This window comes from Rattus norvegicus, chromosome X (assembly GCF_021556685.1).
Source record: "Rattus norvegicus strain SHRSP/BbbUtx chromosome X, alternate assembly SHRSP_T2T, whole genome shotgun sequence".
In the NCBI taxonomy this organism is placed as follows: Eukaryota; Metazoa; Chordata; class Mammalia; order Rodentia; family Muridae; genus Rattus; species Rattus norvegicus.
Window position 1 is genome coordinate 20,011,527 of NC_141554.1, and position 23,593 is coordinate 20,035,119.

The following is a 23,593-nucleotide window of genomic DNA, read 5'->3' on the forward strand; positions in this document are numbered from 1 at the left end:
TCAACTGACCAGACTCCACCAAGCTCCCAGGGACTAAATCCCCAACCAAAGAGTATACATGGAGGGTCCAATGGCTCCAGCTGCATATGTAGCAGAGAATGGCCTTGTTGGGCATCACTGGGAGGAGACACCCTTGGTCCTGTGGAGGCTTGATGACCCAGCATAGGGGAATGCTAGGCTGCTGAGGCAGGAGTGGGTTGGCAGGTGGGGGAGCACCCTCATAGAGACAGGGGGAGAGAAGAGGGGATGGGAAGTTGTGGAGGGAAATCTGGGAAGAGGGTTAACATTTGAAATGCAGAGTATTACTGTTACAGATTAAAATGCTTGCAGCTAAACATCAAACTGAGCATGGGGACCCCAATGGAGGAGTTAGAGAAAGGACTGAAGGAGCTGAAGGGGTTTGCAACACCATAGGAAGAACAACAATATCAACCAATCAGACCCCCCAGAGCTCCCCAGGACTAAACCACCAACCAAAGAGTACACATGGAGGGACCAATGGCTCCAGATGCATATGTAGCAGAGGATGTCATTGTCCAGCATCAATATGAGGAAAAGCCCTTGGTCCTGTGAAGGATCATTTCCCCAATGTAGGGGAATGCCAGGGTGGTTAGGTGGGAGTGGGTGGGTGGGAGTGGGAGCATCCTCATAGAAGCAGGGGGAGGGGGATGGAAAAGGGAAGAAAGAGGTTAACATTTGAAATGTAAATACATAAAATATCTGATAAAAAAGAAATGTAAATAAATAAAATAACTGATAAAAATGAAAAAATTCTGGAAGGTGAAAGTAATTATAAACCATTATATATACATGGAATTGTCAATAACATTTTTAAATTTCAAAAGAAATTTAATAGTTGTGTTATTTGATATTTCAATCTCTATCTCGCTTGCCAGAATTTGTTTGTAACTTCTTTTAAATTATCCTTTCTACAAAAGACTCACTCATTGGCTGTGTAATGGTATTTGGGAAAGGTAGGCTAAGGAGAGGTAATTAATAAGGTCTAAGTATCAAGGCTCAATTTCATAATTCACTGGGGATTGATTTTCATTTCTTGAGAAAATTGATTAGTTTTTACTGGAAAGACTCAACTGAACACGAATTTCAAAACATTGCATCTCATACTTAAAGGCTCACACACATTTCACAAGGGTACTGATTAAATCCACATTGGGTTTCACTGGCTATGATGGGGCCTGAGATTAGAAATTTACAAGTTTTCATGCTAGTAGGCCAAGGGCTACCACATAAAATGATCAGGCTGCAGATACACCTTCACTGTAGTGAAAAGGGCTTTGAAATGTACCATTTTATTAGCATGTTAAATAAGTGTAAAATCATCAATGAATTTTAAATACTTCCATATTTTAAAGAATGTGCACTACTATTTTTCAATGCTCTGATTGAACTCAGGTACTTTTGCCCCTAGCCCAGCCATCTCTATTTTTCAACTAGAATCCTATTGACATTATAATATTTAGGTTATGTATTATTAAAATAAATTCTACCCATTTCTTTTTGCTTTTGAGTATGGGGCTACCCATTCTTTTTGAGAGAATCAAGGCCAGTCTTCTGAGACTCTCAGTCTTACCACTCAGATACCCTAAAAGGTTGCCCTACATGTGCAATTCACATTGCATTTTAAGAGATCACTTGTTTAACATTATGGATAAATAGATGTACTTTTTCAACCTATGGAATCCTTTTCAGAAATACCTTAAAGATTAAGGCATGTTTAGTTTTCCCAAATTTCAACTTGATACCTATGACCTATGGTGAGAAATACTCTCAGATATTATAACAACGAATCCCCCTTCCTTTGTGTAAGCTGAATGAAGGGCCCTGTTTGCAGACAACAGTGTGTGGGAGACCTGGAGCGCCATGGCACCAGTGGACGAGTTCATTCTCTCTCTCGATGGTCTCTCCGAGCTCTGGTGGCCAGTTGCAATTCTGTTCCTGTTCCATGAGGAAGTCCACACTCTGCCACACCAGCTCCCGGTCTGAAGGTTTGAGATGCTCGTGGTAAGAAAGGAGCATTTGGAGAATGGACGACAGGCCATGAGCTGCCCCTGCGTGGACAAACAAGCATCACTTATCCAACAAGGGAAGTCATGGTTTGATTTAGTGAGAAGAAATCCATGATATTTTTTTCAATTAAAACATTACTTGAAAGCACATATAGTATTGTAACAATTGAGTTGAAAAAAAAAACCCAATTTACCTAAATCACCAGCCAAACACAGCTTGCAGTCCAAATGTGGCTCATGGATTTCTTTTGTAAATAAAGTTTTATTGGAACATAGTAATAGTCATCCATCTGCACATTGTTCTCTGCTTCCTTCCTGTCATGCAGCAGACTTGTGTTTATGACTGAAACCACATGGTCCACAAACACTAAATAAAGCTGTAAGCTTTAAATAGATTATCACTTCTGTTTTGAACATTATCTCACCATGGAGATATGAAGGGGAAGATGAGTTTGCACATACTCCTGAAGACCTCTCCATTCAGGTCAAACAGTGAGTCGTATTTGAGAGAAACCAACTATTAGAACGTAAGCAGTGGAGTGCTCTGTAACAGATCTGCATCCAGAGCATAATGAATAAGTGAGTGTATGTGGCACTTTAAATGGGCAGAGTGGGCCTACGAGATTTTGTTAAACATTGTTTCTAGGAATGACTTTTTGAGTGCTTGTGGAGACAATGAAGATTCAACCTTTAGACTGATAAGAGAAGACTCCCTTTGTCAGTCCCAGGACCCTCATCTACTCTGCTAAGGCCTGATTGGAATAAAAACACTAAGAATTAATTCTCCCTGTGGACTTGGACTTGGCCTGGAACTTACAGCATTGACTATTTTTGATCTGGATTTTTGAGCCTTATAATCCTTTAGGCCAATTCCTTTATTAGTTCTTCATTATTTATACAAACAAACAACATTCATATAAATATTTATATAGTACATGACATAGAAACCTAGACTATATATGATACATACTATTTAGTCTTAGGAGGAAGCATGAGTTTTCTGGAAAGTATTTCCACATTTACCAGGAATTTGGTTTGCAATATGCATGTCAATGCCCAGGATGTTAATTTCTCTTTTAAACAAACGACTATCAATAAAAGAACTTTAGACCCTTACACCCTTTGTACCTATGCTCTGTACTTTGTACCTTATATGTTTATTCTTTGGCCTGAGTTTTACTCTGGCCACAAGAACATGGTTAATATACAGAGACAAGGCAGAATTAATACCTCATGGAGCGGCCAGCAAGTGAATTTCCTCAGCCTTTGAGTTAGATAATTCTGAGGCGTGTTCCTTATGGCCTCAAAGAATCCCCAGTGGCACTGAGCCTGTTCCAGTTTGAATATGAAATGTTTCCTATCAAATTATAGAGTGGATGTTTGTTCTCTGCTAAGTGGAGTTATTTGGGGGAGATTGAGGAAACTTTAGAATGTGAGGCCAGTATATTCGAGGGTCTTCCAGCCCTTCTTTCCTCTGACTCTTACCTACAATGAGAGGGGTATTTAAATGCTTCTCCTACCAGAACCTTCTTCCCTATTATGAGCTCAGAATAAATGCAGCCAAGGGACAACAGAATTGACCTTCTGAAACCATGATCCAAAAAAATGTCTTTCCACCCTTAAGTTGTTACTGTAGGCATTCTGTAAAGGCGATTCAAAAGTCTAATGTAGAGCCTCTGTTATCCAGAACTGCTCGTTATATAACAGTAGATGAAATTTTTCCTCTTCTTTGTCTCATTTCCCCACCCCCTTCTCAATCAATGCTTTCTAGGATTACATTCCAAATGAATTTTTGTATTCAAATCCTGTTTCACGGTCTTGTCCTTCTAAGCCTTAGGAAAGAATGCAAAACTTCTTCGAGAAAACTCTCATTAATGTTGCTCACTAGCCATTCACTGCTTCCTTTGGGTGCCCTCATTAAATGCAGGCTCTGTGGCAAAGGTCCAAGGATCACAAAGCTAAATGAATGAACCCTCATCCTGAATGTACACAAAACCTGACAGGGCGGTTGTACAAGTGAGTCACAGATTATACTATGATACGGTGAGGACTTCATTAACAGTGTGGGCATGATGCCATGATGTCACCCTATTCGCTTCAGGGAAACATACCTGAAACATGTCAATGATTCTCAAGATAGCCTTCGACAACCTTTTCCCCAAGACACAGAAAGTGTCTTAGTATATCCCTTTGCACAGAGTTTTAAAGACTGTGTATTAAAAACAGATAAAGGGCTTGGGGGAAGGGAAACGTTCTAGTCAGAAAGGAACATAAATAATGGTTTAAAGGGAAAAGGTTGCTTTGTGTGTGACAAACCTCACTACACAGAACCTAGAGGAAAGAGACACAGTTTAACTGTGGCTTTCAGAGGGCCTTACAGATCTTGCCCAGGCATGTAAGGATGCGAACTGGAAGGAACTCCCCATTTCCTTTTCTGTTTTTCCTTACGTGAACCAGGGCTCAAAGTTATTGATTGTAGCTTAGTTGCCAGTTATGAATCTGCTGTCACTAAAGCCTTAGCAGATTAATCTTATCCCCCTATACAAAAGCATTACTTAGTATCAGTGTGACAACTGTTCACCGTGTGTCAACAAAACTAAGTGAGCTATGTGTGGTGACATATGCCCACAGTCGCAGTTCCTTGCGAGGGTGAGGCAGGATATCTGATATCTGAGGCAATGTATTGAGATTCCTATCTCAACTAAATAAACTAAATAAGTAAAGATTTTAGTCTTTAATGAACATAAATATTAAAATACATTTCTGTTCTTCAGGTTATGAAACAATATTCAGTTACATGTCAATTTTTGTTTTCAAATGGGTTAACGTCATTCTTATTCCTGAATAATGATGGCCTATGGCCAAACTGAAAGCACTCCTGCTTTACTCAGTTCACCATGAGAGACTCTCTGCAGCCTAGAGTGAGTGTCACTCACCCAGGTATTCCGTTCCATAGTAAGAATACATCAGGGGGAATGGTTTTCTCTTCTTCAGAGCATACTGCTTTCCGGAGTCCAGAATTGCCTGGCATATTGCTTTAATTTGTGCTGGAGTCAATACCTGAGAAAAGAAAGAAACCAAGGAGCCAACGTCAAAGCAGGACCTTTATCTCTGTCCCCTCAAACATTAAAAAGACCAACACTATATTGTCACAATCCTCTCCTATATGTACAAAATTTTATTTTGCCAGCGTTTCTCCTTCCTTTAATTGGAGTTTATCTGCCCTCTTCACAACACTTGAAACAGGCACCTTTGCTGTGGTAGGGTTGTTATAAAATGCCAAGCCTACCATACTGATGTTCTATCATTAATCTCTGTCACCGGGACAAGAATTTGCTCAGGAAAGAACAAATGGTGAGGCTGATGGATGTTGTTAAGAAAGCCACTGCCCCTAATACAACAGATGCTGCAGGTCGGGCCCAGACAGCAGGCCTTGAGTTTGAGGTGGCTAGACTGTGCTTCTAAAACCACATTTCCACAAGCTCCTGCATGACGAATTCAGAGCAGCCACTTGCATTCCCAGGATGAAAGCAAAGTCCAGTTGTGCCAAGACAAAAATCACGTAAACGTCAGAAGGACTCTGACTAGAGAAACGCTTAAGTGCAAGGACTTGGGGTCTTTGCCATTTTGTTCAAACTGTCCATAATCAGTTTCAGGATTGGGGAGGACAATTAAATGTTGTTCAAGTTTCCAAAGCATCGGGAACTTTCTTAAGAATCTCCTCTGGCAGGCATATGCCAGCAGCAAACCACTGAATTGAGAATAGGACCCCCGTTGAAGCAATCAGAGAAAGAACTGGAAGAGCTTGAAGGAGCTCGAGACCCCATATGTACAACAATGCCAAGCAACCAGAGTTTACAGGGACTAAGCCACTACCTAAAGACTATACATGGACTGACCCTGAACTCTGACCTCATAGGTAGCAATGAGTATCCTAGTAAGAGCACCAGTGGAAGGGGAAGCCCTGGGTCCTGCTAAGACTGAACCCCCAGTGAACGAGATTGTTGGGGGGAGGGCGACAATGGGGGGAGGGTTGGGAGGGAAACACCCATAAGGAAGGGGAGGGGGGAGGGGGATGTTTGCCCGGAAACCGGGAAAGGGAATAACACTCGAAATGTATATAAGAAATACTCAAGTTAATAAAAAAAAAAAAAGAAAAGAAAAAGAAAAAAAAAGAATCTCCTCTGGCTTGCACCATGTTCGGTGACCTGCCTTCCCTCAGGGGCCAACTGGATGCTTCCTTTGGTTTGTATCCCCTATCACCAGGCTCCCTGTTAAGATGAAATGCTTGCCCTCCTGCTGCCTTAGTTCTGGATTATGCTAGACTATCAGACCAATGAGAGCAAAGATTGTGACATGTCATCATGTGTTGGTGTCAAACACAGAAATTGCAATTGGGGGAAGAGGGGGTTTTGGAAACAGATAAGCAAGTTTTACATGAAGAATAAAATACAGTCCTCCCTCCCTTAATCCCCTTCTCCCTCTTTGCCTTCTTTCAGTATCACTTCTTTTTTTTTTTTATTAACTTGAGTATTTCTTATATACATTTCGAGTGTTATTCCCTTTCCCGGTTTCCGGGCAAACATCCCCCTCCCCCCTCCCCTTCCTTATGGGTGTTCCCCTCCCAACCCTCCCCCCATTGCCGCCCTCCCCCCCACAGTCTAGTTCACTGGGGTCTGTATCACTTCTTAAGCTCGTTCTCTGCTCCGTGCATGCTTACTGTAGGTGCTGGCACTAAGACAGTGAACATGATTGACATGGCATTTGCTCTGGGGACGCCAAGCTTCTCAAATGACAAATGAGAATAGAAAAGAACTGGTTAGGTTGACCTGGAAGAAATGTATCTACAGTCCAGCCTGACTGAAGGAATCTAGGATCAGGAAAAAGTTCACTGATTTTTGGACTCTCTCCTGCAGTATACACAGTTCATTTCTTTATACCTGTAATTAGACCAATTATATTTCAAATAATACACTAATGATTGAAGCTGTAACTTTCCTGTTTTGCCCAAAATTAGGGAAAAAAATACAATCCAGTTTCTGAGTTTGTCAAATTGAAAGCTTATCTTGAAAAGTAATTACTTCAAGAGAAAAGTGTTTTTAAGCATGGCACATCCTATAATTCAAGCACTTGGGACTCTGAGGCAGCAGACTCTCAAGTTCAAGATTTGCCTGGCCTATATACCAATATCCCATTTCAAAATATATTTAAGGGGAAAAAGTAGCATTTATTGAGTTCCTTTTCTAGTAAGGCCTTCAGTAGATATCATGGGGGAAATTCTTGAGAGCACGGGATCTGCTTTGCCCTATAGGGAATGCACTGTCTGTTGACAGAGACAAGACACAACATGCAAAGCTCATGGGCCTAGAGATGGATAATGGCCTGCTGCTATTCAGCCTCTCTAAGATTTTACTTGATCCTCAGTTCCACTTTCTCAGAAGCAATTACCTCATGGCTTTGAACTTCAATTTTCCTTTTATTAACTGCCTGTCCTTGTCTCTTAATGGCATCTCTCTTTTATGCCTACTGATGAAAACCCCGTCTTCCTGGGGATCACCGCTGCCACACCCACTCACACTCAGATCTTCCTCGGCATTGACCACAGTTCTCCTAAGTGATTTTCCAACTCTAAACTCATGTAAGATGCAGCCCACCCTCATTCATCTGCCATATGAAAACCTTCTCTGCACTTTAGTAAGAACTACTGAATTTACACTGAATCTTATTGTTCACATCGTATTTCCTCTGGGGGCGGTGTCAAGGTCGGATGTCTTCTCTGTGCATTCCTGGATGTCCTGGAACTCACTCTGTAGACCAGGCTGGCCTCAAACTCACATAGGGGTTCACAGAAACTTAGGCAGCAATCCCAGAGCCTATAGAAATCTTTGCTAGGTCCTCTGCATATACGTTATGATTTGCAATAGTTTGGTATTTATTCTTCTGGAACTCCTGACAGCCTAGTCCAATTGCAACTTGTTATGCTGGGTCTGGGTGATATCCCTGGGAGGTCTGCTCCTTTCTGAAGGGAAACAGAGGAGGAGTGTACACAAGAAGGAAGAGATGTGGGGGACTGGGAGGAGTAGATAGAGGACATGTATTGAAAACAAAAATAGCCATACATCATTAGTCTAAAGTCAGCCCCTCCATCCCGGTAAGATCCTTGAAGTGTTCTTCTAATGGTCTTCTATCCCAGTTCTACCCAGCCTCTGTTTTCCTAGGAACAAATCTTCCTTCTTGGCTATCTACATGGCTTCTCTGTATTGATTCTCAGTCCACATGACAGACAATTGTGTGTGTGTATGTGATGTGTGTGTGTGTGTGTGTGTGTGTGTGTGTGAGAGAGAGAGAGAGAGAGAGAGAGAGAGAGAGAGAGAGAGAGCATTGAATTTTTAGTGCTGCACTCAGCTGAATTACTAAATTGGTATAATTTTCGATATTTGCTTTTCATATTCATAACTCTGCAAACTGTCATATTCTCTCCTCTGTTAAACATGTATCCATAGTCTCCTATTTGTTCTGGAGCCACGGGGAGGAAACCGGCTTGTCCTGTGGACGGTGCCCCTCCCCCATTCTCTTCATCCACAGTTCAAAATAGGGAATGAATTGATAAAATAGTCTTTCAAAACCTTGCCTGGTCACGCATCATGTCTGGGCGGTTTCTTCTTATCTCACAGAAACACCGTGAAAAACAAAGAGAACCCCGCTGCTTGTTCGACTGGATAGAGAGTACTTATGCACGCAGTTCTTTATCTCTGGGAACAGACAAGACCTACCCTTGAGTTTATTGATTAGCAAATAAAAACTGAAAATAGTTCTCCTCAAAAGTCTGCATGTGGGAAAGAATAGTGAGAAAGATGTGCCCCCTCTCCACCACCCCCACCCAGAACAAACAGTACAGAGCCAAAGCAGGGGTGAATTTTAAGGGTAAGGGCTAGCTCTGGTTCTCTCTATGCATCTGCTTTCTCAAGTATCCCTTCATTTCCTGTTTGGAGCACTCAGGATGGCAAACCTGCTTGCCTTCTGTGGAGATACCCTCAGGGTACACTCAGACATTCTGAAATGAGGAAGTAGCATTTCTAATGTGGAAAAGGACCAGAAGCTGTCTGTCCATCAGTTCTTTCCTAAAACAAACCTGATATGCCTTCTCCTGTATTTTTAACACAGAGTGCCTAACACTGTGTTGGTACTTTGGATTAATGAGGGTTTTTTCCACCTCCTTTGCCTACATTGCATTCAAATGAAGACATGGCAAAGATACAGAAGCAGGTCTGTGATGGTTTGCTTTAAATACTTTCATTAGTTAAGTGACTCACTTCCCTGACCCTGAAACATCTTCATATTAGGCTGCCCTCTGAGTACGAGGACATGAAAGGGCAATAAAACAAACACTATGTTTCTGGGTCCTGCCTGAAGGCTACGACTGAACCACATCCCTGCAGAGATGACCTCCATTAAGCAAACAAATAAAATGCACAAGGTGCAAGATGCTTGCCCTACCCCACAGACTCTGTCCTGGCACACAGCCCCATGAAACGGCAATCTTTGCTAGCTATATCACTTTGCCTGGGTATCAAATACCAATGGCCTATCCGCCATCAGCAGTAATTGGATTCCCAAATAGCAGCAGCGAAATCCTAGGTTTATCAGCATGGTAAGGGATCCTACGCTATCAGATTCCTCTTCTCAATGATTTGAAATGCATATTGTGAAAGAAGCGAAGCCATCAGCAATCACAGCTGATGCTGACAGAATGCCAGGTGGCAGAGATGGGCCCATGCACAAGCTGAGACTTCATGAAAACAGGCAGGAGCTATGAGAAAGAAGACTGGGTAAGCCACCGGAAGTGAGGCTGAAAGGAGGCTGGGGCAGGTTCATCAGCCAAAACAATGATGTGCAAAGAAACATAGAGAAAGATGGCTGGTCTGACTACCTCATAATTCCTGACAGTTTAAGCAAATCCCCTTAAGGGCGTCCTGCCAAGTTCTACACAGCAGACACATGCTCTCATCCATCTGCCCAGCTTGAGTTCCTTTAAGATGCCTCAGGCTTGTCTCTCCATCCTCCAGTCTCTCCATCCTCCAGTCTCTCCGTCCTCCAGCAACCCTAACTGGAGCAGCATGGACATAAAGCAAACTCCTTTTTTTTAAAAAAAAATTCACATCTCCATATCAACTCTGCTGCCAACCAATCTAAATTCCTCAGACAAAGCAAGACGGACGCCTGAATCTAAGACACACATAGGAGAGATGTCAGTCTTGCTCTGTCCTTTGACGATGTCAAAGAGTCACTTTAAACATCTGACATCTCAGATGTATCAGCTCCTCAAAGTGATCCACAGAGCAGAAGTTTTGCCATCACTAAGAACCTTTAGAAATAAAGATTCCCAGGCTCCAGTCCAAACCCCACACTAGCAGCAACTGATTTCTTTTTTTTTTCTTTTTCTTTTTTCTTTTTTTTTTTTTTTTTTCGGAGCTGGGGACCGAACCACTGAGCTAAATCCCCAACCCCAGCAGCAACTGATTTCTAACAAGATCACCAGGTGGCAGGCAGTAACATTAAGACTTGAGAAGCACAAGCTTTAATGTAAGATATTCTCCATGACTTCCTAAAGTCCCTGATACTAGATGAGGGCCCAATAACAGGGTACATTTAAATTGCATAAGTATGACTTCCTGTATTTTAGGAATGCTTTTTAAAATATTTTACTTGTTTTTAATGTTATGTGTATGAGTGTGTACTTGAATCTATGTCTATGATGTGCCATGTGTAAGCAGTGCCCAAGGAAGCCAGGATCAGGATTGGCTCTGCTGGGCCTACAGCTATAGACACTTGTGAGCTGCCATGTGCGTTTGGGAATCAAAGCCTGAACCTCCAGAAGAGCAGTCAGTTCTTTTAACTGCTGAGCCATTTCTCAAGCTCCCAGACCTCCACCCCCAACTATAACTACCGAATCCTTGGCTTCTGTATGAAAGAAAGGAAATTGACAAGTTTTTGCAAACAGGTCTCAAAGATAGTACATAGAAGACTTGATCGGCTCCCTATAAAGCTCCTTCATACTCTACTGAAGAAACCTACCAAATTGATAAGTTTTGATATTATTATAGAGGGACAATAAAAATTTTGTCTTAAACATTGCATGCCAGGTAACATAAAATTGAAAGTCAGCCCGGAATTCTTCATTTCATACTTACATATTTTGGACTTTTGAGACAGTCTCATTATGTAATCTTGGCCGACATGAACTCATTTTGTACAGCAGGCTGGTGTCAAACTTATAGAGATCAGCCTGCCTCTGCCTCTGGAGTGCTGGGATTAAAGGAGTGTGCCCCTATGCCAGGTTCCTACCTATACCTTTTGGTAAAGGTCAACATTTGGGGTGGGGGGACAAGGTTATTTAAAGTAGTTAAATAACTCCCTCCTTCCTGATACTCAGGAACATGGGAGCTTCCAGGTTTATCTCTTGTTTCAGAGTATGGTACCAGTAACGGAGATATCAATGTGTGGCATGTCAACATGACAGAGAATGGGACATTCTGAGTTTCCAGTAGGTGCCAGTGAAGACCAGAATAGCAAACTATTCCCCATTGTAAACTGTTTAAAAATTATCAATCTAAACAATGTTAATTTTTAAATGTTGGGGAGATTTTCTATGAGAACAATATGTACATGTGGTCAGATTTGCACTTTTGCTGTCTCTAGTCCACTTGGGGTTCTCTGGGTTACTTAGAAAAGCTAAGTCTTTCTCTTTGGTGGATGAGTATTTACATAAGGTAGTGAGAATACAGAAACTTGGACAACAATGTATACAAAAATCAACCTGAAGCTCTTGATAAATTCAAAGATTTTACGTCTCTTAGGTCTAGGGTAAGGCTGGGGTTCTCCATTTCTAACAGTCGCCAGATGATGTTGAGGCTGGTGCTGTTGCCTGTGGACCACATCTGAACTGGCAAAGGATGACGGGAGCACAGAGACTAGTTTTATTGCAAGGGATTTCTCTTGGGAAAGGGGAGAAACTAGAATAAAGGAACTATGGGAAGTTTGAAAGAACAGTAAGGGAAGCGAGAGAGAGCCAAGCATGACGTTATGCAATCATTAGATTACTCAGAAAGACAAAGCAATAATGGAGCATTGTCTATCAATATGCTGGGTGCAGGGGAAAAAAACACATGTCCAAATTTACAAAGGCCGGTAGGGAGCTCTCTTAGCCAGTGTGGGCAGGTTTGTTATTTTCTTAATTAGCCTCCAAATGGGGCATGCATGCTGGTGCGGAATGAGCAAGCTCCTTCCATCTGGTTTCCTGATGTTCCCTGACTATTATTATGCTGGGCAATGAGGAATGAGAGGCAGGTTGCTAGAGCAATGATTATTCTCCAGTCATCAAAGGAACTCAGCAGGGGATTCCAGTTGTAAACATTTGGTCCAATACCATTTTACTGTTGTCTCTATTCCTTTCTCCTGGCAAGAAGCAAGAACTAACAAAACACTGAAAGCCAGAAAAGAAAAACAGGTTTGACTTCATTTTTGTGGACTGCTGACTTTGATGACTCAGAGGTAGTGGTCACCCGGTCAGGATCCAGTGTCACTAGATGGATGACTCAGAGCCTGGAGGAGAAGGAAATCAAGGCACTTACCACACCTATCTCCTCGAGTAATCTCCAGACTCCTACACAAGGTAGTGCTTCATATATGCTTATAGACTGCAGTCACTGGGGGAAATTTAAAAGATCCTTTTTTCCTTGTTTTGTTTTTTTTTTTTTTTTTTTTATTAACTTGAGTATTTCTTATATACATTTCGAGTGTTATTCCCTTTCCCGGTTTCCGGGCAAACATCCCCCTCCCCCCTCCCCTTCCTTATGGGTGTTCCCCTCCCAACCCTCCCACCATTGCCGCCCTCCCCCCATAGACTAGTTCACTGGGGGTTCAGTCTTAGCAGGACCCAGGGCTTCCCCTTCCACTGGTGCTCTTACTAGGATATTCATTGCTACCTATGAGGTCAGAGTCCAGGGTCAGTCCATGTATAGTCTTTAGGTAGTGGCTTAGTCCCTGGAAGCTCTGGTTGCTTGGCATTGTTGTACTTTTGGGGTCTCGAGCCCCTTCAAGCTCTTCCAGTTCTTTCTCTGATTCCTTCAATAGGGGACCTATTCTCGGTTCAGTGGTTTGCTGCTGGCATTCGCCTCTGTATTTGCTGTATTCTGGCTGTGTCTCTCAGGAGCGATCTACATCCGGCTCCTGTCGGTCTGCACTTCTTTGCTTCATCCATCTAGTCCAATTGGGTGGCTGTATATGTATGGGCCAAATGTGGGACAGGCTCTGAATGGGTGTTCCTTCAGTCTCTGTTTTAATCTTTGCCTCTCCCTTCCCTGCCAAGGGTATTCTTTTTCCTCATTTAAAGAAGGAGTGAAGCATTCACATTTTGATCATCCGTCTTGAGTTTCGTTTGTTCTAGGGATCTAGGGTAATTCAAGCATTTGGGCTAATAGCCACTTATCAATGAGTGCATACCATGTATGTCTTTCTGTGATTGGGTTAGTTCACTCAGGATGATATTTTCCAGTTCCAACCATTTGCCTACGAATTTCATAAACTCGTTGTTTTTGATAGCTGAGTAGTATTCCATTGTGTAGATGTACCACATTTTCTGTATCCATTCCTCTGTTGAAGGGCATCTGGGTTCTTTCCATTTTCTGGCTATTATAAATAAGGCTGCGATGAACATAGTGGAGCACGTGTCTCTTTTATATGTTGAGGCATCTTTTGGGTATATGCCCAAGAGAGGTATAGCTGGATCCTCAGGCAGTTCAATGTCCAATTTTCTGAGGAACCTCCAGACTGATTTCCAGAATGGTTTTACCAGTCTGCAATCCCACCAACAATGGAGGAGTGTTCCTCTTTCTCCACAACCTCGCCAGCATCTGCTGTCACCTGAGTTTTTGATCTTAGCCAATCGCACTGGTGTGAGGTGAAATCTCAGGGTTGTTTTGATTTGCATTTCCCTTATGACTAAAGATGTTGAACATTTCTTTAGGTGTTTCTCAGCCATTCGGCATTCCTCAGCTGTGAATTCTTTGTTTAGCTCTGAACCCCATTTTTTAATAGGGTTATTTGTTTCCCTGCGGTCTAACTTCTTGAGTTCTTTGTATATTTTGGATATAAGGCCTCTATCTGTTGTAGGGTTGGTAAAGATCTTTTCCCAATCTGTTGGTTGCCGTTTTGTCCTAACCACAGTGTCCTTTGCCTTACAGAAGCTTTGCAGTTTTATGAGATCCCATTTGTCAATTCTTGATCTTAGAGCATAAGCCATTGGTGTTTTGTTCAGGAAATTTTTTCCAGTGCCCATGTGTTCCAGATGCTTCCCTAGTTTTTCTTCTATTAGTTTGAGTGTGTCTGGTTTGATGTGGAGGTCCTTGATCCACTTCGACTTAAGCTTTGTACAGGGTGATAAGCATGGATCGATCTGCATTCTTCTACATGTTGCCCTCCAGTTGAACCAGCACCATTTGCTGAAAATGCTATCTTTTTTCCATTGGATGGTTTTGGCTCCTTTGTCAAAAATCAAGTGACCATAGGTGTGTGGGTTCATTTCTGGGTCTTCAATTCTATTCCATTGGTCTATCTGTCTGTCTCTGTACCAATACCATGCAGTTTTTATCACTATTGCTCTGTAATACTGCTTGAGTTCAGGGATAGTGATTCCCCCTGAAGTCCTTTTATTGTTGAGGATAGCTTTAGCTATCCTGGGTTTTTTGTTATTCCAGATGAATTTGCAAATTGTTCTGTCTAACTCTTTGAAGAATTGGATTGGTATTTTGATGGGGATTGCATTGAATCTGTAGATTGCTTTTGGTAAAATGGCCATTTTTACTATATTAATCCTGCCAATCCATGAGCATGGGAGATCTTTCCATCTTCTGAGGTCTTCTTCAATTTCTTTCTTCAGTGACTTGAAGTTCTTATTGTACAGATCTTTTACTTGCTTGGTTAAAGTCACACCGAGGTACTTTATATTATTTGGGTCTATTATGAAGGGTGTCGTTTCCCTAATTTCTTTCTCGGCTTGTTTCTCTTTTGTATAGAGGAAGGCAACTGATTTATTTGAGTTAATTTTATACCCAGCCACTTTGCTGAAGTTGTTTATCAGCTTTAGTAGTTCTCTGGTGGAACTTTTGGGATCACTTAAATATACTATCATATCATCTGCAAATAGTGATATTTTGACCTCTTCTTTTCCGATCTGTATCCCTTTGATCTCCTTTTGTTGTCTGATTGCTCTGGCTAGAACTTCAAGAACTATATTGAATAAGTAGGGAGAGAGTGGGCAGCCTTGTCTAGTCCCTGATTTTAGTGGGATTGCTTCAAGTTTCTCTCCATTTAGTTTAATGTTAGCAACTGGTTTGCTGTATATGGCTTTTACTATGTTTAGGTATGGGCCTTGAATTCCTATTCTTTCCAGGACTTTTATCATGAAGGGGTGTTGAATTTTGTCAAATGCTTTCTCAGCATCTAATGAAATGATCATGTGGTTCTGTTCTTTCAGTTTGTTTATATAATGGATCACGTTGATGGTTTTCCGTATATTAAACCATCCCTGCATGCCTGGGATGAAGCCTACTTGATCATGGTGGATGATTGTTTTGATGTGCTCTTGAATTCGGTTTGCCAGAATTTTATTGAGTATTTTTGCGTCGATATTCATAAGGGAAATTGGTCTGAAGTTCTCTTTCTTTGTTGTGTCTTTGTGTGGTTTAGGTATAAGAGTAATTGTAGATTCGTAGAAGGAATTCGGTAGGGCTCCATCTGTTTCAATTTTGTGGAATAGTTTGGATAATATTGGTATGAGGTCTTCTATGAAGGTTTGATAGAATTCTGCACTAAACCCATCTGGACCTGGGCTCTTTTTGGTTAAGAGACCTTTAATGACTGCTTCTATTTCCTTAGGAGTTATGGGGTTGTTTAACTGGTTTATCTGTTCCTGATTTAACTTTGATACCTGGTATCTGTCTAGGAAATAGTCCATTTCCTGAAGATTTTCAAATTTTGTTGAATATAGGTTTTTATAGTAAGATCTGATGATTTTTTGAATTTCCTCTGAATCTGTAGTTATGTCTCCCTTTTCATTTCTGATTTTGTTAATTTGGACGCACTCTCTGTGTCCTCTCGTTAGTCTGGCTAAGGGTTTATCTATCTTGTTGATTTTCTCAAAGAACCAACTTTTGGTCCTGTTGATTCTTTCTATGGTCCTTTTTGTTTCTACTTGGTTGATTTCAGCTCTGAGTTTGATTATTTCCTGCCTTCTACTCCTCCTGGGTGTATTTGCTTCTTTTTGTTCTAGAGCTTTTAGGTGTGCTGTCAAGCTGCTGACATATGCTCTTTCCTGTTTCTTTCTGCAGGCACTCAGCGCTATGAGTTTTCCTCTTAGCACAGCTTTCATTGTGTCCCATAAGTTTGAGTATGTTGTATCTTCATTTTCATTAAATTCTAAGAAGTTTTTAATTTCTTTCTTTATTTCTTCCTTGACCAGGTTATCATTGAGTAGAGCATTGTTCAATTTCCACATATATGTGGGCATTCTTCCCTTATTGTTATTGAAGACCAGTTTTAGGCCGTGGTGGTCCGATAGCACGCATGGGATTATTTCTATCTTTCTGTACCTGTTGAGGCCCGTTTTTTGACCAATTATATGGTCAATTTTGGAGAAAGTACCATGAGGAGCTGAGAAGAAGGTATATCCTTTTGCTTTAGGATAGAATGTTCTATAAATATCCGTTAAGTCCATTTGGCTCATGACTTCTCTTAGTCTGTCTACATCACTGTTTAATTTCTGTTTCCATGATCTGTCCATTGATGAGAGTGGGGTGTTGAAATCTCCCACTATTATTGTGTGAGGTGCAATGTGTGTTTTGAGCTTTAGTAAGGTTTCTTTTACGTATGTAGGTGCCCTTGTATTTGGGGCATAGATATTTAGGATTGAGAGTTCATCTTGGTGGATTTTTCCTTTGATGAATATGAAGTGTCCTTCCTTATCTTTTTTGATGACTTTTAGTTGGAAATTGATTTTATTTGATATTAGAATGGCTACTCCAGCTTGCTTCTTCTGACCATTTGCTTGGAAAGTTGTTTTCCAGCCTTTCACTCTGAGGTAGTGTCTGTCTTTGTCTCTGAGGTGTGTTTCCTGTAGGCAGCAGAATGCAGGGTCCTCGTTGCGTATCCAGTTTGTTTATCTATGTCTTTTTATTGGGGAGTTGAGGCCATTGATATTGAGAGATATTAAGGAATAGTGATTATTGTTCCCCTTTATATTCATATTTGGATGTGAGGTTATGTTTGTGTGCTTTCATTCTCTTTGTTTTGTTGCCAAGACGATTAGTTTCTTGCTTCTTCTAGGGTATAGCTTGCCTCCTTATGGTGGGCTTTACCATTTATTATCCTTTGTAGTGCTGGATTTGTAGAAAGATATTGTGTAAATTTGGTTTTGTCATGGAATATCTTGGTTTCTCCATCAATGTTAATTGAGAGTTTTGCTGGATACAGTAACCTGGGCTGGCATTTGTGTTCTCTTAGGGTCTGTATGACATCAGTCCAGGATCTTCTGGCCTTCATAGTTTCTGGCGAGAAGTCTGGTGTGATTCTGATAGGTCTCCCTTTATATGTTACTTGACCTTTTTCCCTTACTGCTTTTAATATTCTTTCTTTATTTTGTGCGTTTGGTGTTTTGACAATTATGTGACGGGAGGTGTTTCTTTTCTGGTCCAATCTATTTGGAGTTCTGTAGGCTTCTTGTATGCCTATGGGTATCTCTTTTTTTAGGTTAGGGAAGTTTTCTTCTATGATTTTGTTGAAGATATTTACTGGTCCTTTGAGCTGGGAGTCTTCACTCTCTTCTATACCTATTATCCTTAGGTTTGATCTTCTCATTGAGTCCTGGATTTCCTGTATGTTTTGGACCAGTAGCTTTTTCCGCTTTACATTATCTTTGACAGTTGAGTCAATGATTTCTATGGAATCTTCCGCTCCTGAGATTCTCTCTTCCATCTCTTGTATTCTGTTGGTGAAGCTTGTATCTACAGCTCCTTGTCTCTTCTTTTGGTTTTCTATATCCAGGGTTGTTTCCATGTGTTCTTTCTTGATTGCTTCTATTTCCATTTTTAATTCCTTCATCTGTTTGATTGTGTTTTCCTGGAATTCTTTCAGGGATTTTTGCCATTCCTCTCTGTAGGCCTCTACTTGTTTATTAATGATTTCCTGTGTTTCCCTAAGTGTGTTCATGTCTTTCTTGAAGTCCTCCAGCATCATGATCAAATATGATTTTGAAACTAGATCTTGCTTTTCTGGTGTGTTTGGATATTCCATGTTTGTTTTGGCGGGAGAATTGGGCTCCGATGATGGCATGCAGTCTTGGTTTCTGTTGCTTGGGTTCCTGCGCTTGCCTCTCGCCATCAGATTATCTCTAGTGTTACTTTGTTCTGCTATTTCTGACAGTGGCTAGACTGACCTATAAGCCTGTGTGTCAGGAGTGCTGTAGACCTGTTTTCCTCTCTTTCAGTCAGTTATGGGGACAGTGTGTTCTGCTTTCCGGCGTGTAGTTTTTCCTCTCTACAGGTCTTCAGCTGTTCTTGTGGGCCTGTGTCTTGAGTTCACCAGGCAGCTTTCTTGCAGCAGAAAATTTGGTCTTACCTGTGGTCCCGAGGCTCAGGTTCGCTCGTGGGTTGCTGCCCAGGGGCTCTCTGCAGCGGCAGCAACCAGGAAGACCTGTGCCGCCCCTTCCGGGAGCTTCAGTGCACCAGGGTTCCAGATGGTCTTTGGCTTTTTCCTCTGGCGTCCGAGATGTGTGTGCAGGGAGCAGTCTCTTCTGGTTTCCCAGGCTTGTCTGCCTCTCTGAAGGTTTAGCTCTCCCTCCCACGGGATTTGGGTGCAGAGAACTGTTTATCCGGTCTGTTTCTTTCAGGTTCCGGCGGCTGTGTCTCAGGCGCAGAAGTCCTGCCGCTCCTGGGCCCTCCCCCACGGGAGCCCAGAGGCCTTATACAGTTTCCTCTTGGGCCAGGGATGTGGGCAGGGGTGAGCAGTGTTGGTGGTCTCTTCCGCTCTGCAGCCTCAGGAGTGCCCACCTGACCAGGCGGTTGGGTCTCTCTCTCACCGGGTCTCTTGTTTTGTTTTTTTGAGACAAGGTTTCTCTGTGTACCTCTGAGTGCACTGGAATTCACTCTGTAGACCAGGCCACCCTTGCATGCAGAGATCTGCCTGCCACTGTGTCCCTAGTACTGGGATTCAAGACATGGGCCACCACTGCTGGCCTTTTAAATTCTTTTTTATTTTATTTTATTTTGTTTTATTTTGGTTTTGATGGAGTTTTCTATTTTATTGGAGATTTTTTATTTAAATTTCCAATGTTATTCCCTTTCCCAGTTTCCCGGCCATAAGTCCCCTATCTCATCCCCCTACACTCTTCCATGATGGTATTTCCCCTTCCTAAACATGCCCCCTTATGACCACTTCAGACAGTCCCCTGCACTAGGGACTCCAGCCTTGGCAGAACCAAGGGCTTCTCCTCCCACTGGTGCCCAATAAGGCCATCCTCTGCTACATATGCAGCTGGAGCCATGGGTCTGTCCATGTGCAGTCTTTGGGTAGTGGTTTAGTCCCTGGGAGCTCTGGTTGTTGGCATTGTTGTTCTTATGGGGTTGTAGGCCCCTTCAGCTTTTTCAGTCCTTCGTCTAGTTCCTCCAACGGGGGTCTTGTTCTCAGTTTAGTGGTTTGTTGCTGGCATTCGCCTCTGTATTGGACATGCTCTGGCTGTGCCTCTCAGAAGACAGCTATACCTACCTCCTGTCAGCATGCATTTCTTAGCTTCATTAATCTTATCTAGTTTTGGTGGATATATATATATATATATATATATATATATATATATATATATGTGTGTGTGTGTGTGTGTGTGTGTGTGTGTGTGTGTGTATGTATATGTGTATATATATATATATATATATATGTATATGTCACATGTGGGGCAGGCTCTGAATGACAGTTCCTTCAGGCTTTGCTCCAAACTTTGCCTCCATATGCCCACCTATGAATATTTTTGTTCTCCCTTTTAAGAAGGAGTGAAGCATCTGCACTTTGGTCATCCTTCTTCTTGAGCTTCATGTGATCTGTGGATTTTATCATGGGTAATTCGAGTTTTGGGGCTAATATACACTTATCAGTGAGTGCATACCATGTGTGCTTTGTGTGTGTGTGTGTGTGTGTGTGTGTGTGTGTGTGTGATTGGGTTACCTCACTCAGGATGATATTTTCTAGCTCCATCCAATTGCCTATGAATTTCAGGAAGTCATTGTTTTTGATAGCTGAGTAGTATTCCATTGTGTAGATGTACCACATTTTCTGTATCCATTCCTCTGTTGAAGGGCATCTGGGTTCTTTCCAGCTTCTGGCTATTAAAAATAAGGCTGCTATGAACATAGTGGAGAATGTGTCCTTGTTATATGTTAGTGCATCTTTTGGGTATATGCCCAAGAGAGGTATAGCTGGGTCCTCAGGTAGTTCAATGTCCAATTTTCTGAGGAACCTCCAGACTGATTTCCAGAATGGTTGTACCAGTCTGCAATCCCACCAACAATGGAGGAGTGTTCCTCTTTCTCCGCATCCTCGCCAGCATCTGTTGTCACCTGAGTTTTTGATCTTAGCCATTCTCACTGGTGTGAGGTGGAATCTCAGGGTTGTTTTGATTTGCATTTCCCTGATGACTAAGGATGTTGAACATTTCTTTAGGTGCTTCTCAGCCATTCGATATTCTCTCAGCTGAGAATGCTTTGCTGATCCCTGTACCCCATTTTTAATAGATTATTTGGCTCTCTGGAGTTTAACTTCTTGGATACTTTGTATATTTTGGATATTAGCCCTCTATTGGCTGTAGGAATTGTAAAGGTTTTCCCAATCTGTTGGTTGCCTTTTTGTCCTATTGACAGTGTCCTTTGCCTTACAGAAGCTTTGCAATTTTATGAGGTCCCATTTGTCGATTCTTGATCTTAGAGCATAAGCCATTGGTGTTTTGTTCAGGAAATTTTCCCCAGTGCCCAAGGCTTTTCCTCACTTTTTCTTCTATTAGTTTGAGTGTATCTGATTTTAGGTGGAGGTCCTTGATCCACTTGGAATTAAACTTTGTACAGGGCAATAAGAATGGGTCAATTTGCATTCTTCTACATGCACTGTTTGTTAAAACGGCTTTTCCCCCCTGGAGGGTTTGACAAGGGTTTCCTCCCTTGTCAAAGATCAAGTGTGTGGGTTCATTTCTGGGTCTTCAATTCTATTCCATTGATCTACCAGCCTGTTTCTGTACAAATACCATACAGTTTTTATCACTATTGCTCTGTAATACTGCTTGAGGTCCAGGATGTTGATTGTCCCAGAAGTTCTTTTATTGTTGAGGATAGTTTTCACTATCCTGGGTTTTTTGTTATTCCAAATGAATATGCAAATTGTTCTTTCTGACTCTATGAAGAGTTGAGTTAGAAATTTGATGAGGATTGCCTTGAATCTGCAGATTTCTTTTGGCAAAATGGCCATTTTTAGTACATTAATCCTGCCAATCCATGAGCATGGGAGGTCTTTCCATCTTCTGAGATTTTCTTCTTCTTTCTTCAGAGACTTGAAGTTCTTGTCATATAGATTGTTTTACTTGCTTGGTTAGAGTCACACAGAGGTATTTTATGATATTTTTGACTATTCTGAAGGGTGTCATTTCCCTAATTTCTTTCTCAGCCTGTTTATCCTTTGAATAGAGGAAGGCTACTGATTTGTTGGAGTTAGTTTTATACCAAGCCAACTTGTTGAAGGTGTTTATGAGGCTTAGTAGTTTTGTGGTGGAACTTTTGGGGTCACTTAAGTATAAAATCATATCATCTGCAAATAGTGATATCTTGACTTCTTCCTTTCCAATTTGAATCCCTTTGACCTTTTTTTGTTGTCAGATTGCTCTGCCTAGGACTTCAAGTACTTTATTGTAAAATTAGGGAAAGAGTGCGCAGCCTTATCTACTCCCTGATTTTAGTGGGATTGCTTCAAGTTTCTCTCCATTTATTTTAATGTTGGCTACAGGTTTACTGTATATGGCTTTTACTATGTTTATGTATTGGCCTTGAATTACTGATCTTTCATGAAGGGGTGTTGAATGCTTTCTCAGCATATAATGAAATGATCATGTGGTTTTTATCTTTGAGTTTGTTTACATAGTGGATTATGTTGATGGATTTTTGTATATTGAACCATTCCTGCATCCATGGGATGAAGCCTACTTGATCATGATGAATGATTGTTTTGATGTGTTCTTAAATTCAGTTTGCGAGAATTTTATTGAGTAGTTTTGTGTCGTAGGAGAAATTGTCTGAAGTTCTTTTTCTTTGTTGGATCTTTGTGTACTTTGGGTATAAGCATAATTGTGGCTTCATAGAAGGAATTTGGTAGTGCTCCGTCTGTTTCTATTTTGTGGAATAGTTTGGATAGTATTGGTATGAGGTCTTTTATGAAGGTCTGATAGAATTCTGCACTAAACCCATCTGGTCCTGAGCTCTTTTTGATTTGGAGACTTTTAATAACTTCTTCTATTTCCTTAGGAGTTATGGGGATGTTTAAATGGTTTATCTGTTCCTGATTTATATTTGGTACCAGGTATTTGTCTAGAAAAATGTTCATTTCCTCAAGATTTTCCAGTTTTGTTGAATATAGGCTTTCGTAGTAGGATCTGATGATTTGTTGAATGTCCTCAGATTGTGTTGTTTTGTCTCCCTTTTCATTTATGATTTTTTTTAATTTGGATACACTCTCTGTGCCCTCTGGTTAGTCTGGCTAAGGGTTTATTTGTGTTGTTGATTTTCTCAAAGAACCAGCTCCTGGTTTTCTTGATTCTTTGTATAGTCTTTTTTGTGTCTACTTGGTTAATTTCAGCCCTGAGTTTGATTATTTTCTGGGTGTATTTGCTTCTTTTTGTTCTAGAGCTGTCAATCTGCTAATGTATGCTGTCTCCAGTTTCTCTTTGGGGGCACTCAGAGCTATGAGTTTTCCTCTTAGCACTGCTTTCATTGTGTCCCATAAGTTTGGGTATGCTGTGCCTTCATTTTTATTAAATTCTAAAAAGTCTTTAAATTCTTTCTTTATTTCTTGAGAAATTATCATTGAGTAGAGCATTGTCCAATTTCCATGTATATGTGGAACAATTCTGTCATTATTATTGTTATTGAAGTCTGTGGTTATCCGATAAGATGCATGGGGTTATTTCAATATCCTTGAATCTGTTGAGGCCTGTTTTGTGACCAATTATGTGGTGAATTTTGGAGAAAGTACCATGAGGTGCTGAGAAGTTATATTCTTTTTGTTTTAGGATGAATGGTTCTATAAATATCAATTTGCTTCATAACTTCTGTTAGTTTCACTGTTTCTGTATTTATTTTCTGTTTCCATGATCTGTCCATTGATGAGAGTGGAGTGTTGAAATCTCCTACTATTATTGTGTGAAGTGCCCTCACATTTGGAGCATAGATATTTAGGATTGAGAGTTCATCTTGGTGGAGTTTTCCTTT

General features: G+C 41.2%; 1 protein-coding gene and 1 long non-coding RNA gene across 2 annotated transcripts in view; one reads left to right on the plus strand and one right to left on the minus strand.

Annotated features, from left to right (window-relative positions):
• Nucleotides 1–23,593, plus strand: part of LOC102553061 (uncharacterized) — a 117,397-nt gene that overhangs the window by 78,164 nt on the left and 15,640 nt on the right. The gene's annotated exons all lie outside the window — the stretch shown is intronic.
• Lancl3 (LanC like family member 3) overlaps nucleotides 1–23,593 on the minus strand; it is a 137,168-nt gene that overhangs the window by 22,237 nt on the left and 91,338 nt on the right. Inside the window, exons 2-3 of the mRNA NM_001191728.2 lie at nucleotides 4,964–5,087; nucleotides 1,872–2,069 (exon numbers count right to left, since the gene is read on the minus strand). Coding sequence (NP_001178657.1) covers nucleotides 1,872–2,069; nucleotides 4,964–5,087 — 322 coding nt within the window. The remainder of the gene's footprint in view (nucleotides 1–1,871; nucleotides 2,070–4,963; nucleotides 5,088–23,593) is intronic.